The 18,723-nt window shown below is 43.9% G+C and overlaps 1 protein-coding gene across 1 annotated transcript; it reads left to right on the plus strand.

The window, feature by feature from the left end:
* The first annotated feature begins 952 nt into the window (after nt 1–952).
* atp6v0d1 (ATPase H+ transporting V0 subunit d1) lies at nt 953–18,480 on the plus strand. The gene is made up of 8 exons (XM_014176683.2): nt 953–1,215; nt 5,438–5,609; nt 6,838–7,016; nt 9,674–9,753; nt 9,900–9,977; nt 11,951–12,127; nt 14,556–14,633; nt 16,218–18,480. Exons 1-8 carry the CDS (start codon nt 1,086–1,088, stop codon nt 16,377–16,379), a joined length of 1,056 nt encoding a protein of 351 aa, XP_014032158.1. The 5' UTR covers nt 953–1,085; the 3' UTR covers nt 16,380–18,480.
* Nucleotides 18,481–18,723: the final 243 nt, after the last annotated feature.

Consider the following 18,723-nt stretch of genomic DNA (forward strand, 5'->3'; position numbering starts at 1 on the left):
TGATCTCTCTTCTTCCTGTGTCTTTCTGTATCATGATCTCTCTTCTTCCTGTGTCTTTCAGTATCATGATCTCTCTTCTTCCTGTGTCTTTCTGTATCATGATCTCTCTTCTTCCTGTGTCTTTCTGTATCATGATCTCTCTTCTTCCTGTGTCTTTCAGTATCATGATCTCTCTTCTTCCTGTGTCTTTCTGTATCATGATCTCTCTTCTTCCTGTGTCTTTCTGTATCATGATCTCTCTTCTTCCTGTGTCTTTCTGTATCATGATCTCTCTTCTTCCTGTGTCTTTCTGTATCATGATCTCTCTTCTTCCTGTGTCTTTCAGTATCATGATCTCTCTTCTTCCTGTGTCTTTCTGTATCATGATCTCTCTTCTTCCTGTGTCTTTCTGTATCATGATCTCTCTTCTTCCTGTGTCTTTCAGTATCATGATCTCTCTTCTTCCTGTGTCTTTCAGTATAATGATCTCTCTTCTTCCTGTGTCTTTCAGTATCATGATCTCTCTTCTTCTTGTGTCTTTCTGTATAATGGTCTCTCTTCTTCCTGTGTCTTTCCACTACCGACCATTCAGGTCGTTGACCCTCATCCTCCCCTCCATATCATCAGAACTGACAGCCATATTGTTTGCATTCCAGCACAGCTCTTGCTTCTCCAACTTTTTCTCCATTTCGTCCACACTACTCGCTGCCATTTCCCAACCCGAGCATGTTGTCAAGCCCTCTCCACAGCTCCTCCTCCTGGCGCTTTCAAGACAACTAGGACCTCGAAAAGAAAATAGGTCAAATCATTTTAGGTACTTCAGGTACTTGAAAACGATTTTCCCCAGTTGGAGCTCGTTTCTTTCCGAGTTCCCAGTAATCTTGAACGCGCTGAAGTCGGTTATTTCCGAGTTTCTAGTTGATTTGAACGCGGCATTAGGTATCGCGCTCAACGTCATCGAAAGCAGAGTCACATGATATTGGTGGCGAGTGATCACGTGTCTTTTTACAGCCGGGTAATCTGCGCTCAACCCTGTACAGAATTATTTTTTCTTCCCTAAAACGGTTGTATTTCATCAATATACGGATATATTTTGAGGCCTCAATATGCCTATATTCTCGGAGCTGTATTTTAATGTGGATAATGGTTACTTGGAAGGGTTGGTCAGGGGTTTTAAGGCTGGAATTCTTTCACAGGGAGACTATCTAAATCTGGTCCAGTGTGAAACCCTGGAAGGTGAGTCGGAGCTAACGTTAGCGAGCTAGCTATCTGGCTAGCTATGTTGTCAAATGTACAGAGTGGCTTTTCAAATGGTATTGCTAACGTTTCAAAACGTTACTGGATTTAAAAAAAAAATGTGGCGTTTCCGACGACATGGCCAGTCGCCATGCTACTACTGTACCTATACTAACTGTTTGCAGGCTAACGTTAATGACAACTAGCCAGCTATAACAGTAGGTTACTAGTATCTCGTGATGGGTCGTTGTATTAGTTATTTAGCTAGCTAACGTTACTTTGTCATTACATTTACATTTTAGTCATTTAGCAGACGCTCTTATCCAGAGCGACTTACATGAATAATAGCTGATGAATTATCATATGTATGTATGTATGTATGTATGTATGTATGTATGTATGTATGTATGTATGTATGTATGTAGGTAATTCGAGTAAAATGGGCTGGTAGCTAGATTTCGAGATGAAATTGTCTCTCAACCCGATATTATTCATTGAATTAGTTTGCTAAGGTTAATTTACCTAGCTACATTTAAGAAGCTGGGAAGCTAGCGTGCCAGTTAGCCCAATAGTGGACTAAAGGAGGTTGACGTTACTCTTAAAGGACAGTTTATAATTGTTAGAACGACATGCGACTGTCAGTTGCCCTGTCTCACAGACGTAAAATTATCTATCTATCTATCTATCTATCTATCTATCTATCTATCTATCTATCTATCTATCTATCTATCTATCTATCTATCTATCTATCTGCGGCTGTCGCAACGTTACAGCAACCAGATCAAATCCTCCTGTAACATGATGTCGGAGAGTTCAAATCCTCTGATATAATGACCTACTTTTATTTCGTCACACTGGCAGGAAGTTATGTTATTATTATAAAAAAATAAATATATTTTATTTTGTATTTTAAAAATATATATATATATATATTTATTATGAACACAACAAATACAGAAATATACAAACAAGAGTATATAAACCAAACAGACAGGGGTATTACATATCAAGAAGAATTTTCAATTTGTCAAGAAGTTTTATGGTGTGTATTGCTTTTTGTTTTTACGTTTTACTGATACATTTCTAAATAATATTTACATTATATCTTAAATAATGTGAAGAGGGGTTTGTTCTCTGCCCACTTCATTTTATGGATAAAGAATCTTCCATGAAAGATAAATCAGGGTCCATATCATTTGGATCAATATAAAACGTCATTTCAGGGTCTCTCCGATTAACATTAATAGTCGTTTCTTTTCAAATAAAATCTTCTGACTCGCTCCATCATCTTCTGACTCGCTCCATCATCTTCTGACTCGCTCCGACTCACTCCATCTTCTGACTCATTCCATCATCTTCTGATATAAGAACACTCCCAAAATAAATGATCAAGAGTTTCGGGGTCACTACCACAAAATACACATTTGTTATCAACAGATATTTTGAATCTGTGTATAATAAATGTCTTTACAGGGTAGATTCTATGAATGAGTTTGTATGATACTTTCTTTCACCTTATTAGATATACAATATTTACCAGATAGCAACGAACCTTTGTTCCAGTTTACTTGTCCTAGGGCTGTATTCCAGTACATTTTAGCAGAGGGAATAGTGATATATTGACATAGTTTCCTCATATACATGTTATTACATTACACAGTTTAAAAATGTCAATTCCTTCTGGTTGTATTGAGGCTACAAAATCCTCAACAGTTGCACTTGGGAGTATTGTTTATATTCTCCTAAGAGAAGAATAGCACCTTTAGGGACGGCTCTAACAACTATTAGATACTCCCCAGGAGTGAATGTAACGTTGTGTGTTCTCATGAATTCTGGATAATCATATAGTTGTCCATCATTATTCAATAATTGTTTTAACCCAGATAATGAGGTCAAACCAGTTCTGCAAAAGTAATGACTTGTTTTTGTATTTTATGTCTTTTTATTATTCCAGATTATATACCTATGTGGGGAAAAATTGTGTTTGTACTAGGTTAGAAGTACTTGTTTATGAAAGTTAGCAAGCGTATGTGTGTGTGTGTGTGTGTGTGTGTGTGTGTGTATTTAACTAGGCAAGTTAAACAGCACCCTATTTATTTATAGTGCCCTACTTTTGATCAGGACACATAGGGGCTTGACGAATCTCCTCCGCACACTCCACTGGCTTCCAGTCGAAGCTCGCATCCACTACAAGACCGTGGTACTTACCTACGAAACAGCGAGGAAAAACTGCCCCTTCCATCATGTAACACGTCCTGAAATATTGAGGCAAAAATGACAGAGTGTAAACTATAATTAGCAAAATGGAACAAAATTGACATGAATTTGAAATTTTCAAAATGATTTGAACAGGTCTTTTGGATTTACTTTTACTGCAGTCATCTCCGTTTTTTAATTTTACATTTTTCGCTTGTTTGTAACAATTGCAAAGACATTGGCGACTTTGTATTTGTAGGCAACCTTTGTTCCCAAGGTGACAGCGGCCACAGAGACAGATAAACGGCTTGATTCTAAGTCTAGGTGAGATCTTCTGGGGGGGAAAACAGCTGTATTCTTATTTTTTTTTTTAACCTTTATTTAACTAGGCAAGTCATTTAAGAACAATATTTACAATGATGGCCTAGGAACAGTGGGTTAACTGCCTTGTTCAGGGGGCAGAACGACAGATTTTTACCTTGTCAGGTCGGGGATTCGATCTAGCAACCTTTCGGGTTACTCGCCCAACGCTCTAACCACTAGGCTACCTGCTGGTTACTGGCCCAACGCTCTAACCACTAGGCTACCTGCTGGTTACTCGCCCAACGCTCTAACCACTAGCCTACCTGCTGGTTTCTGGCCCAACGCTCTAACCACTAGGCTACCTGCTGGTTACTGACCCAACGCTCTAACCACTAGGCTGGCTACCTGCTGGTTACTGGCCCAACACTCTAACCACTAGGCTACCTGCTGGTTACTGGCCCAACGCTCTAACCACTAGGCTACCTGCTGGTTTCTGGCCCAACGCTCTAACCACTAGGCTACCTGCTGGTTACTGGCCCAACGCTCTAACCACTAGGCTACCTGCTGGTTACTCGCCCAACGCTCTAACCACTAGCCTACCTGCTGGTTTCTGGCCCAACGCTCTAACCACTAGGCTACCTGCTGGTTACTGACCCAACGCTCTAACCACTAGGCTGGCTACCTGCTGGTTACTGGCCCAACACTCTAACCACTAGGCTACCTGCTGGTTACTGGCCCAACGCTCTAACCACTAGGCTACCTGCTGGTTTCTGGCCCAACGCTCTAACCACTAGGCTACCTGCTGGTTTCTGGCCCAACGCTCTAACCACTAGGCTACCTGCTGGTTTCTGGCCCAACGCTCTAACCACTAGGCTACCTGCTGGTTTCTGGCCCAACGCTCTAACCACTAGGCTACCTGCTGGTTACTGGCCCAACGCTCTAACCACTAGGCTACCTGCTGGTTACTGGCCCAACGCTCTAACCACTAGGCTACCTGCTGGTTACTGGCCCAACGCTCTAACCACTAGGCTACCTGCTGGTTACTGGCCCAACGCTCTAACCACTAGGCTACCTGCTGGTTACTGGCCCAACGCTCTAACCACTAGGCTACCTGCTGGTTACTGGCCCAACGCTCTAACCACTAGGCTACCTGCTGGTTACTGGCCCTCCACTCTAACCACTAGGCTACCTGCTGGTTACTGGCCCAACGCTCTAACCACTAGGCTACCTGCTGGTTACTGGCCCAACGCTCTAACCACTAGGCTACCTGCTGGTTACTGGCCCTCCACTCTAACCACTAGGCTACCTGCTGGTTACTGGCCAAACGCTCTAACCACTAGGCTACCTGCCGCTGGAAATAGTAAGCATTTTCAAGTGCGACTTAAGTAAACAGATCATGATTTCTTCATTACCAGGCTGCCGACATAAAAGGTTAAATAAATCACATCAGGTTGAGCAACAGTGGGATTTCTATGAGGAACTGAAACTATTGCTCAAAGTATTCCTCAATTAGTTTTTAACACATCTTGTAAAATGGAAGCATTCAGGACACATAGCTAGCTAGCCTCTTCCCTTGTGCACGGGGCTCTAATGTGCCATTAGCATCCAGCCCTCTCACAGCAGCATTAACATGAGCTTGTACTTGTCCTGTGCATGTCATTATTGTGTCTGTTGAAAGCTGCTGTTACCTAGTATCTGAAGACGTCTTGTCCCCCCCATGCAGACCTGAAGCTCCATCTGCAGAGCACGGACTATGGCAGTTTCCTGGCCAACGAGCCGTCACCCCTCACCGTGTCCGTCATCGACGACAAGCTCAAAGAGAAGATGGTGGTGGAGTTCCGTCACATGAGGAACCAGTCCTATGAACCGCTGGCAAGTTTCATGGACTTCATCACGTAAGTCATTGACAGGCTCTCTGGTGTCTGTCTGCCAGCCTCTATCCCAAACGAAGGGGAAAGATGGGTGCCCAATTAAATTGAGCCTATCTTTCCCATGCATTTTTGGGGGATTGAGGCTTAGAATATCACCTTGTCTTATTATTGCCTGAAACAATCAGCTATTTGGTTAAACTGTATTTGTCTGTCTTTCATCTCTTTTCAGTTATGTGACATCTGATGGTCCATGTTTCATACTCTTCTCTTATATATATATATATCACAACAGTACACTAGACTCGACCCTCGTTCTGAACAGCCGTACTTCTTCATTACTCAAAAGAAAAACATCAACCAATTTCTAAAGACTGTTGACATCCAGTGGAAGCGATAGGAACTGCAAGCAAGTGCCTTAGAAATCTAGATCCACATAGAAACCCCATTGAAAACACATTTATATTTATATTGACTCCCTATTTGCCTGTCTCTGACTATCTGCTTGCACCTGTTGGGTCTGTTATGTCCAGCAGGTGTGTTATTCATGTGTTAGTACAGTATTGATGAAGACATGAAGTTGAAGCGTATGCTGTTTCTTTTTCTATTTACTAGCGCTCACTTTTTGTTAAATTCTTTTGAGCGTGGATTAAATGTATTATGTAATTTTTGCATCTCGTCCTCCTTGGGTAATTCCTCTTCATGATTTTGAGTTCCAGGACTTTTTGAACTTTACATATGATTTTTTTTCTCTCCCACGTACCATCCGCCTTTCATTCTAGCCTGAGAGAACCCTCGTACTGGCTCTCACCGTCCGCCTTTCATTCTAGCCTGAGACTTAACCCTCGTACTGGCTCTCACCGTCCGCCTTTCATTCTAGCCTGAGACTTAACCCTCCTACTGGCTCTCACCATCCGCCTTTTCATTCTAGCCTGAGACTTAACCCTCGTACTGGCTCTCACCGTCCGCCTTTTCATTCTAGCCTGAGACTTAACCCTCGTACTGGCTCTCACCGTCCGCCTTTCATTCTAGCCTGAGACTTAACCCTCGTACTGGCTCTCACCGTCCGCCTTTTCATTCTAGCCTGAGACTTAACCCTCGTACTGGCTCTCACCGTCCGCCTTTCATTCTAGCCTGAGACTTAACCCTCGTACTGGCTCTCACCATCTAAGCAAAATAAATGTAATATTTGCAATGCTCTTAATAACTACCCAGTCATCACTGAAAGGCACTCTCTCTCCTCCCATCTTCACAGGTACAGCTACATGATAGACAATGTGATCCTGCTGATCACAGGCACCCTGCACCAGCGGGCCATCTCTGAGCTGGTACCGAAGTGCCACCCGCTGGGCAGCTTTGAGCAGATGGAGGCTGTCAACATCGCCCAGACCCCAGCAGAACTTTACAACGCCATCCTGGTCGACACCCCTCTGGGTAAGGCAGGACTGTGACTTCTGCATGCCAAATGGCACCCTATTCCCTATATAGTGGTACTACTATAGACCAGGGCCCTATTCCCTATATAGTGGTACTACTATAGACCAGAGCCCTATTCCCTATATAGTGGTACTACTATAGACCAGAGCCCAATTCCCTACATAGTGGTACTACTATAGACCAGAGCCCTATTCCCTATATAGTGGAACTACTATAGACCAGGGCCCTATTCCCTATATAGTACACTACTATAGACCAGAGCCCTATTCCCTATATAGTGGTACTACTGTAGACCAGAGCCCTATTCCCTATATAGTGGTACTACTATAGACCAGAGCCCTATTCCCTATATAGTGGAACTACTATAGACCAGGGCCCTATTCCCTATATAGTACACTACTATAGACCAGAGCCCTATTCCCTATATAGTGGTACTACTGTAGACCAGAGCCCTATTCCCTATATAGTGGTACTACTATAGACCAGAGCCCTATTCCCTATATAGTGGTACTACTATAGACCAGAGCCCTATTCCCTATATAGTGGTACTACTATAGACCAGAGCCCTATTCCCTATATAGTACACTACTATAGACCAGAGCCCTATTTCCTATATAGTGGTAGTACTATAGACCAGAGCCCTATTCCCTATATAGTGGTACTACTATAGACCAGAGCCCTATTCCCTATATAGTGGTACTACTATAGACCAGAGCCATATTCCCTATATAGTGGTACTACTATAGACCAGAGCCCTATATAGTGGTACTACTATAGACCAGGGCCATATTCCCTATTTAAAAAATCTAATTTTATTGGTCACATACATGTGATTAGCAGATGTTATTGCAGGTGTAGTGAAATGCTTGTGTTTCTAGCTCCGACAGTGCAGTAATATCTAACTAGTAATATCTAACAAATTACACAACATATACACACACATCTAGGTAGGAATTAATTAAGGGCCCTATTCATGTAGTGCACTACATTAGACCAGAGCCCTATTCATGTAGTGCACTACATTAGACCAAGGCTCTGGACAGTGGGTATCATAAGTATTCACCCTCCTTGGAGGTTTTCACGTTTTGTTGCGTGACAAAGTGGGATAGAACAATATTTAACTGTGAAGACTCACAGCTGTAGTCGCTGCCAAAGTGTTTCTAATGTATTGACTCGGGGTTGAATACTTATCTAATCTAACGTGTTGAATACTTATCTAATCTATTGTATTGACTCGGGGTTGAATACTTATCTATTCTAACATGTTGACTAGGGGGGTGAATACTTATCTATTCTAACATGTTGACTAGGGGGGTGAATACTTATCTATTCTAACATGTTGACTAGGGGGGTGAATACTTATCTATTCTAACATGTTGACTAGGGGGGTGAATACTTATCTATTCTAACATGTTGACTAGGGGGGTGAATACTTATCTAACGTATTGACTCGGGGTTGAATACTTATCTAATTAAGGTATATTTGTTTTATTTTTCATTAATTGTGTTAAGAATGTTAGCATTTTTCTTCCACTTTGACATGAGAGTATTTTGTGTAGATCAATGACCAAAAATCTAATGGAACTGTTCCCCCGTCCCGGGGCGGTTTTACTAATGGAACTTGGTCCCGGGGCGGTTTTACTAATGGAACTTGGTCCCGGGGCGGTTTTACTAATGGAACTTGGTCCCGGGGCGGTTTTACTAATGGAACTTGGTCCCGGGGCGGTTTTACTAATGGAACTTGGTCCCGGGGCGGTTTTACTAATGGAACTTGGTCCCGGGGCGGTTTTACTAATGGAACTTGGTCCCGGGGCGGTTTTACTAATGGAACTTGGTCCCGGGCGGTTTTACTAATGGAACTTGGTCCCGGGCGGTTTTACTAATGGAACTTGGTCCCGGGGCGGTTTTACTAATGGAACTGGTCCCGGGGCGGTTTTACTAATGGAACTGGTCCCGGGGCGGTTTTACTAGTGGAACTGTTCCCCCGTCCCGGGGCGGTTTTACTAATGGAACTGGTCCCGGGGCGGTTTTACTAGTGGAACTGGTCCCCCGTCCCGGGGCGGTTTTACTAATGGAACTGTTCCCGGGGCGGTTTTACTAATGGAACTGTTCCCCCGTCCCGGGGCGGTTTTACTAATGGAACTGTTCCCGGGGCGGTTTTACTAATGGAACTGTTCCCCCGTCCCGGGGCGGTTTTACTAGTGGAACTGGTCCCCCGTCCCGGGGCGGTTTTACTAATGGAACTGTTCCCCCGTCCCGGGGCGGTTTTACTAGTGGAACTGGTCCCCCGTCCCGGGGCGGTTTTACTAATGGAACTGTTCCCCCGTCCCGGGGCGGTTTTACTAATGGAACTGGTCCCGGGGCGGTTTTACTAATGGAACTGTTCCCGGGGCGGTTTTACTAATGGAACTGGTCCCGGGGCGGTTTTACTAATGGAACTGGTCCCGGGGCGGTTTTACTAATGGAACTGGTCCCGGGGCGGTTTTACTAATGGAACTCATGGAATTGAGAATGCGAAGAAAAATAATTTTTGAACATCAGATTGGAGTGTTTTTATATCCTGTAGCGAACACTAGATGGCGCTAAAACTCAACTTGCTCATAAATGTGTCATCCTCTAAACCCTGTTTTTTGAATGTCTGATCATTTCTTCAGCTGCTTTCTTCCAAGACTGCATATCTGAGCAGGATCTGGATGAGATGAACATCGAGATCATCCGTAATACTCTGTATAAGGTGAGCAAGTGATTTCATTCACCCGTAATACTCTGTATAAGGTGGGCAAGGGATTTCATTCACATTTTTAATTCACAATGTTATTAAACAACATCATGCATCAGAAGATAGATATTCATTGACTTTATCCGTGTCCTCATTTCCAGGCTTATCTGGAGGCTTTCTACAAGTTCTGCTCCACTCTGGGAGGAACCACTGGTGACACCATGTGTCCTATTCTAGAGGTCTGTGAGCATGACGTTACACACACCATGCTCTACCAACTGAGCCACAGGGAAGACGATACTTTGGGAAAGTATTCAGACCCCTTGACTTTTTCCACATTTTTGTTACGTTACAGCCTTATTCTAAAATGGATTACAAAAGAAACTCATCAATCTACACACAATACCCCATAATGACAAGCAAAACCAGGTTTTTAGACATTTTCGGGAAATATATTAAAAATAAAAACAGATTTACATAAGTATTCAGACCCTTTGCTATGAGACCTGATATTGAGCTCAGGTGCATCCTGTTTCCGTTGATCATCCTTGAGATGTTTCTACAACTTGATTGGAGTCCAGCTGTGGTAAATTCAATTGATTGGACATGATTTGTAAAGGCACACACCTGTTTATATAAGGTCCCACAGTGGACAGTGCATGTCAGAGCAAAAACCAAGCCATGAGGTCAAAGGAATTGTCCGTAGAGCTCCAAGACAGGATTGTGTCGAAGCACAGATCTGGGGAAGGGTACCAAAACATTTCTCCAGCATTGACAGTCCCCAAGAACACAGTGGCCTCCATCATTCTTAAATGAAAGAAGTTTGGAACCACCAAGACTCTTCCTAGAGCTGGCCACCCGGCCAAACTGAGCAATCGTGGGAGAAGGGCCTTGGTCAGGGAGGTGACCAAGAACCCGATGGTCAATCTGTCAGAGCTCCAGACTTCCTCTGTGGAGATGGTTGTCCTTCTGGAAGGTTCTCCGATCTCTGCAGCACTCCACCAATCAGGCCTTTATGGTAGAGTGGCCAGACGGGAGCCATTCCTCAGTAAAAGGCACATGACAGCCCGCTTGGAGTTTGCCAAATGGCACCTGAAGACTCTCAGACTATGAGAAACAAGATTATTTGGTCTGATTAAACCAAGATTGAACTCTTTGGCCTGAATACCAAGTGTCACGTCTGGAGGAAACCTGGCACCATCTCTAAAGTGAAGCATGGTAGGGGCAGCATCATGCTGTGGGGATGTTTTTCAGCGGCAGGGACTGGGAGACTAGTCAGGATCGAGGGAAAGATGATCGGAGCAAAGTACAGAGAGATCCTTGATGAAAACCCGCTCCAGAGTGCTCAGGACCTCAGACTGGGGTGAAGGTTCACCTTCCAACAGGACAACGACCCTAAGCACACAGCCAAGACAACGCAGGAGTGGCTTCAGGACGAGTCTCTGAATGTCCTTGAGCGGTCCAGTCAGAGCCCGGACTTCAACCGGATCGAACATCTCTGGAGAGACCTGAAAATAGCTGTGCCACAACGCTCCCCATCCAGCAGAAGAATGGGAGAAACTCTAGGCTCCCGAGTGATGCAGCAGTCTAAGGCCCTGCATCTCAGTGCTTGAGGCGTCACTACAGACACCCTGGTTTGATTCCAGGCTGTATCACAACCTGACTGTGATTGGGAGTCCCATAGGGTGGCGCACAATTGGCACAGCGTCGTCCGGGTTTGGCCAGTGTTAGGCCGTCATTGTAAATAAGAATTTGTCCTTTACTGACTTGCCTGGTTAAATAAAAACTCCCCAAATACAGATGTGCCAAGCTTCTATCGTCATTCCCAGGAAGACTGGAGGCTGTAATCGCTGCCAAAGGTGCTTCAACAAAGTACAGCGTTTTTAATTAAAAAAAATATATATATATATATGCAAAATGTCAACTTGTTTTTGCTTTATCGTCACGTGTATTGTGTGTGTGTGTGTGTGTAGTGATGAGAAAAGAAAACAATTTAATCCATGTTAGAATAAGGCTGTAACGTAACAAAATGTGGGAAATGTCAAGGGGTCTGAATACTTTCCAAATGCACTGTGGTTGTTCTCTTGAGTCATTTATACTGGACCATCCAATTTTAAAGAAAACCTTTACCCACACCTTGAAGTGTATTCTCGTATATTAATCTCTGTCAATCAATCAGTTTCCTATTTCCCCTCCCTGTGTGTGTGTCTAGTTTGAGGCGGACAGGAGGGCCTTCATCATCACCATCAACTCATTTGGTACGGAACTGTCTAAGGAGGACCGTGCCAAGCTGTTCCCCCACTGTGGCAAGCTGTACCCTGAGGGGCTGGCTCAGCTTGCCCGCGCCGACGACTACGAACAGGTCAAAGCTGTGGCCGACTACTACCCTGTAAGTTATACTGCGATTACTACTACCCTGTAAGTTACTGGTCCTTGCTACTACTAGCCTAGCCTACTGGCTACTACCCTGTCAGTTACTGGTCCTTACTACTGCTACTACTAGCCTAGCCTACTACCCTGTCAGTTACTGGTCCTTACTACTACTACTACTAGCCTAGCCTGCTGGCTACTACCCTGTCAGTTACTGGTCCTTACTACTACTACTACTAGCCTAGCCTGCTGGCTAAATACCCTGTCAGTTACTGGTCCTTACTACTACTAGCCTGACCGGGCAGGCCCGGCTTGGATACGGAGTCTAACCTGACCGGGCAGGCCCGGCTTGGATACGGAGTCTAACCTGACCGGGCAGGCCCGGCTTGGATACGGAGTCTAACCTGACCGGGCAGGCCCGGCTTGGATACGGAGTCTAACCTGACCGGGCAGGCCCGGCTTGGATACGGAGTCTAACCTGACCGGGCAGGCCCGGCTTGGATACGGAGTCTAACCTGACCGGGCAGGCCCGGCTTGGATACGGAGTCTAACCTGACCGGGCAGGCCCGGCTTGGATACTGAGTCTAACCTGACCGGGCAGGCCCGGCTTGGATACGGAGTCTAACCTGACCGGGCAGGCCCGGCTTGGATACGGAGTCTAACCTGACCGGGCAGGCCCGGCTTGGATACGGAGTCTAACCTGACCGGGCAGGCCCGGCTTGGATACGGAGTCTAACCTGACCGGGCAGGCCCGGCTTGGATACGGAGTCTAACCTGACCGGGCAGGCCCGGCTTGGATACGGAGTCTTTTTCTATTCTGTGACCTGAACATCAATGACAAACATATAGGTCTATCCCATACGCTGATGTACAGTCTAACAATGTGAGAACAAGTAGACAGCTTTACAGTCCATCTGCTATAGTAATATCCCTTAGATGAAGAGTCGCTTTACAGTCCATCTGCTATAGTAATATCCCTTAAATGAATAGTCGCTTTACAGTCCATCTGCTATAGTAATATCCCTTAGATGAATAGTCGCTTTACAGTCCATCTGCTATAGTAATATCCCTTAAATGAATAGTCGCTTTACAGTCCGTCTGCTATAGTAATATCCCTTAGATGAATAGTCGCTTTACAGTCCATCTGCTATAGTAATATCCCTTAAATGAATAGTCGCTTTACAGTCCGTCTGCTATAGTAATATCCCTTAGATGAAGAGTCGCTTTACAGTCCATCTGCTATAGTAATATCCCTTAAATGAATAGTCGCTTTACAGTCCGTCTGCTATAGTAATATCCCTTAGATGAATAGTCGCTTTACAGTCCGTCTGCTATAGTAATATCCCTTAGATGAAGAGTCGCTTTACAGCTTTACAGTCCATCTGCTATAGTAATATCCCTTAGATGAATAGTCACTTTACAGCTTTACAGTCCGTCTGCTATAGTAATATCCCTTAGATGAAGAGTCACTTTACAGTCCATCTGCTATAGTAATATCCCTTAAATGAATAGTCGCTTTACAGTCCGTCTGCTATAGTAATATCCCTTAGATGAATAGTCGCTTTACAGTCCGTCTGCTATAGTAATATCCCTTAGATGAAGAGTCGCTTTACAGCTTTACAGTCCATCTGCTATAGTAATATCCCTTAGATGAATAGTCACTTTACAGCTTTACAGTCCGTCTGCTATAGTAATATCCCTTAGATGAAGAGTCACTTTACAGTCCATCTGCTATAGTAATATCCCTTAAATGAATAGTCGCTTTACAGTCCATCTGCTATAGTAATATCCCTTAGATGAATAGTCGCTTTACAGTCCATCTGCTATAGTAATATCCCTTAGATGAAGAGTCGCTTTACAGTCCATCTGCTATAGTAATATCCCTTAAATGAATAGTCGCTTTACAGTCCGTCTGCTATAGTAATATCCCTTAGATGAATAGTCGCTTTACAGTCCGTCTGCTATAGTAATATCCCTTAGATGAAGAGTCGCTTTACAGCTTTACAGTCCATCTGCTATAGTAATATCCCTTAGATGAATAGTCACTTTACAGCTTTACAGTCCGTCTGCTATAGTAATATCCCTTAGATGAAGAGTCACTTTACAGTCCATCTGCTATAGTAATATCCCTTAGATGAAGAGTCGCTTTACAGTCCGTCTGCTATAGTAATATCCCTTAGATGAAGAGTCACTTTACAGTCCATCTGCTATAGTAATATCCCTTAGATGAATAGTCGCTTTACAGTCCATCTGCTATAGTAATATCCCTTAGATGAATAGTCACTTTACAGCTTTACAGTCCATCTGCTATAGTAATATCCCTTAGATGAAGAGTCACTTTACAGTCCATCTGCTATAGTAATATCCCTTAGATGAATAGTCTTTGATGGTCCAAAACATATGGTGACCCAGCTCAGCTAACTCCTCTCTCTCTCCTCTCCTCTCAGGAATACAAGCTCCTGTTTGAGGGAGCAGGCAGCAACCCAGGGGACAAGACACTGGAGGACAGGTTCTTTGAGCATGAGGTGAGCAGCGGGACTCCTACATATCCACACACACACACTCCCCTCTCATCATAGTATTAACAGAAGGCCCGGGGGGGGTTGGCTTTGTTCATATTGCATTGGTTTTTAGGCTGAACTATAGTCCAGTGTTTCTCAACCCCGTCTTCAGGGATCACTGGTTGTTTCACATATTACACCACGTGGTGTTGAACCCAGTCTTCAGGGATCACTGGTTGTTTCACATATTACACCACCTGGTGTTGAACCCAGTCTTCAGGGATCACTGGTTGTTTCACATGTTACACCACCTGGTGTTGAACCCAGTCTTCAGGGATCACTAGTTGTTTCACATGTTACACCACCTGGTGTTGAACCCAGTCTTCAGGGATCACTGGTTGTTTCACATGTTACACCACGTGGTGTTGAACCCAGTCTTCAGGGATCACTAGTTGTTTCACATGTTACACCACCTGGTGTTGAACCCAGTCTTCAGGGATCACTGGTTGTTTCACATGTTACACCACGTGGTGTTGAACCCAGTCTTCAGGGATCACTGGTTGTTTCACATATTACACCACCTGGTGTTGAACCCAGTCTTCAGGGATCACTGGTTGTTTCACATGTTACACCACCTGGTGTTGAACCCAGTCTTCAGGGATCACTAGTTGTTTCACATGTTACACCACCTGGTGTTGAACCCAGTCTTCAGGGATCACTGGTTGTTTCACATGTTACACCACGTGGTGTTGAACCCAGTCTTCAGGGATCACTAGTTGTTTCACATGTTACACCACCTGGTGTTGAACCCAGTCTTCAGGGATCACTGGTTGTTTCACATGTTACACCACGTGGTGTTGAACCCAGTCTTCAGGGATCACTAGTTGTTTCACATGTTACACCACGTGGTGTTGAACCCAGTCTTCAGGGATCACTAGTTGTGTCACATGTTACACCACGTGGTGTTGAACCCAGTCTTCAGGGATCACTAGTTGTTTCACATGTTACACCACGTGGTGTTGAACCCAGTCTTCAGGGATCACTAGTTGTTTCACATGTTACACCACGTGGTGTTGAACCCAGTCTTCAGGGATCACTAGTTGTTTCACATGTTACACCACATGGTGTTGAACCCAGGGATCACTGGTTGTTTCACATATTACACCACCTGGTGTTGAACCCAGTCTTCAGGGATCACTGGTTGTTTCACATGTTACACCACGTGGTGTTGACCCAGTCTTCAGCGATCACTAGTTGTTTCACATGTTACACCACGTGGTGTTGAACCCAGTCTTCAGGGATCACTAGTTGTTTCACATGTTACACCACGTGGTGTTGAACCCAGTCTTCAGGGATCACTAGTTGTTTCACATGTTACACCACCTGGTGTTGAACCCAGTCTTCAGGGATCACTAGTTGTTTCACATGTTACACCACCTGGTGTTGAACCCAGTCTTCAGGGATCACTAGTTGTTTCACATGTTACACCACGTGGTGTTGAACCCAGTCTTCAGGGATCGACCCCCGGTGTCCTCGTTAACCCCCGGTGTCCTCGTTAACCCCCGGTGTCATCGTTAACCCACCACCCTGATGTGCTGTGTCCTGCAGGTGAAGCTGAACAAGCTGGCGTTTCTGAACCAGTTCCACTTCAGTGTGTTCTATGCCTACGTCAAGCTGAAGGAGCAGGAGTGTAGGAACATCGTGTGGATCGCTGAGTGTATCGCACAGAGGCACCGCGCCAAGATAGACAACTACATCCCCATCTTCTGATCTGAACACACACACACACACACACACACACACACACACACACACACACACACACACACACACACACCAGTACCTCCCTACATTCTGATCTGAACACACACACACACACACACACACACACACACACACCAGTACCTCCCTACATTCTGATCTGAACACACACACACACACACACTTCATCTCTCTCTTCTAATCCCACGTATCCATCCTTCCACAGCTTCTCTCCGATCCACAGTTACTATACAGTCGCTGGTCCTAATAACAAACACATGTATCTTCTAATCTGAGATTGACAACTCTTCTTTCTATAGCTGAGTGATGCCATGTCTAGTCCTTCTACATTAGGACTGGTAAATGTGCTCCAACTCCCATTTTGTTTTTGTCTCTTCATGGACAGATGCTAAATACCAGCTGTCCTCTAACGCTGGCGTTCAACCAGTGACCTAATTTAACAAGGTTTTGATTTTATTTCTGAAAGATACTGCACCTTCTATAACACACATGGGTCAAAGTGACTTCTTCAGAAGAGCACACTGTTTTCCTCCTCTGAGACATTCCCCCAGCCAGTCAGCCAACTCCACTAAGGAATGATGGGCTATAGGATGGCTACTTGCTACTTTTGACCAATCATCGGCACAGTCTATTGTGCCCAGGAAGTGAACGGGCCATCAGCAGGTTCACTTCAGACAGAAACCCATTCCATCTCTCAGCTTTAGGATCTCATCCTTTTGACTTGTATAGCTGAAGTGGATCAGATATTTATTTGAGTCCAGTGTGAGTCTGTCACCCCGTTTGAAAGGTATTTTTGTCCCTAGCTGGTTGCTTGTTCTGTCAATGTACTATACTGTCTTGATTGGTTGAGTGCTTTGTTTTTGGAGTCACTATAGAAGTGAAGCGACTCTTTACATTCAGCGGTTTAAGTGTGTGTGCGTCTCCAATGGAACCCTATTCACTAAGTAGTACACTTAGTTTGACCATGGAACCCTATTCACTAATTAGTGCACTTAGTTTGACCATGGAACCCTATTCACTAATTAGTGCACTTAGTTTGACCATGGAACCCTATTCACTAATTAGTACACTTAGTTTGACCATGGAACCCTATTCACTAATTAGTGCACTTAGTTTGACCATGGAACCCTATTCACTAATTGGTGCACTTAGTTTGACCATGGAACCCTATTCACTAATTAGTACACTTAGTTTGACCATGGAACCCTATTCACTAATTAGTGCACTTAGTTTGACCATGGAACCCTATTCACTAATTAGTGCACTTAGTTTAACCATGGAACCCTATTCACTAAGTAGTACACTTAGTTTGACCATGGAACCCTATTCACTAATTAGTGCACTTAGTTTGACCATGGAACCCTATTCACTAATTAGTGCACTTAGTTTAACCATGGAACCCTATCCACTAAGTAGTACACTTCGTTTGACCATAGAACGCTATTCACTAATTAGTGCAATTAGTTTAACCATGGAACCCTATTCACTAATTAGTACACTTAGTTTCACCATGGAACCCTATCCACTAAGTAGTACACTTAGTTTCACCAGGGGCCTATATGGTTTTGGTCAAGAGTAGTGCACTGTATAGGGTTCCATTTGGGACAGCCCCAGATACTGTGATGTACAATGTCCATAGATGGAGAAGCAGAGTTTACTGAAATAATTTTCACCCTCCTGATTTATATGTTCTGTTATTCTCTGGAAAGGATATATGTGTGTGTGTGTGTGTGTGTGTGTGTGTGTGTGTGTGTGTGATTATGTCCTTGTCTTTATAAATAGTACGTGTGTAGGAATTCTGTCCTATTGTAAATGAGATGACTGGACCTGAACAGTCCAGGTATTATTGCAAATTACATCCTGGGTTGAAATAGATGTTATGTGCTTATATATGGGAAAAAGAGAAGTGAATGTGATGTTTAAACTATACAAGGATATATATATTTCAAAATGACTTTTAATGATTTGTATTTCTTTTTTGGCATGATGTAAAAATCCATGACTCGCTGTCATGGTCCTGTTAAAATGAGTTCTGTGTCTTATTTGTGAAATGTGTTGTAAAATGTAATAAATACTATATGGAAACAAATTGGTTTTCAGTGCAAAAAGAAAGAGAAGCCTGTTGAAATCAACTAGTTATTCACTACCGTGTACTACGAAAGACAACCTGGGTTTTAGGTCATCTTTAGTAAACTGGTTTATTTTCCTAAAAGCCTACACACATGAGATACTGTATTTGTAGTAGTGTGTCACAATACAGACCCCTGCTTCAATGAAAATACATTGTGATGTTTTGACTGTGGCTGTTCAGATGTTATTTTCCCTACTACAG

Source organism: Salmo salar, chromosome ssa26 (genome assembly GCF_905237065.1).
Source record: "Salmo salar chromosome ssa26, Ssal_v3.1, whole genome shotgun sequence".
NCBI classification, from domain to species: domain Eukaryota; kingdom Metazoa; phylum Chordata; class Actinopteri; order Salmoniformes; family Salmonidae; genus Salmo; species Salmo salar.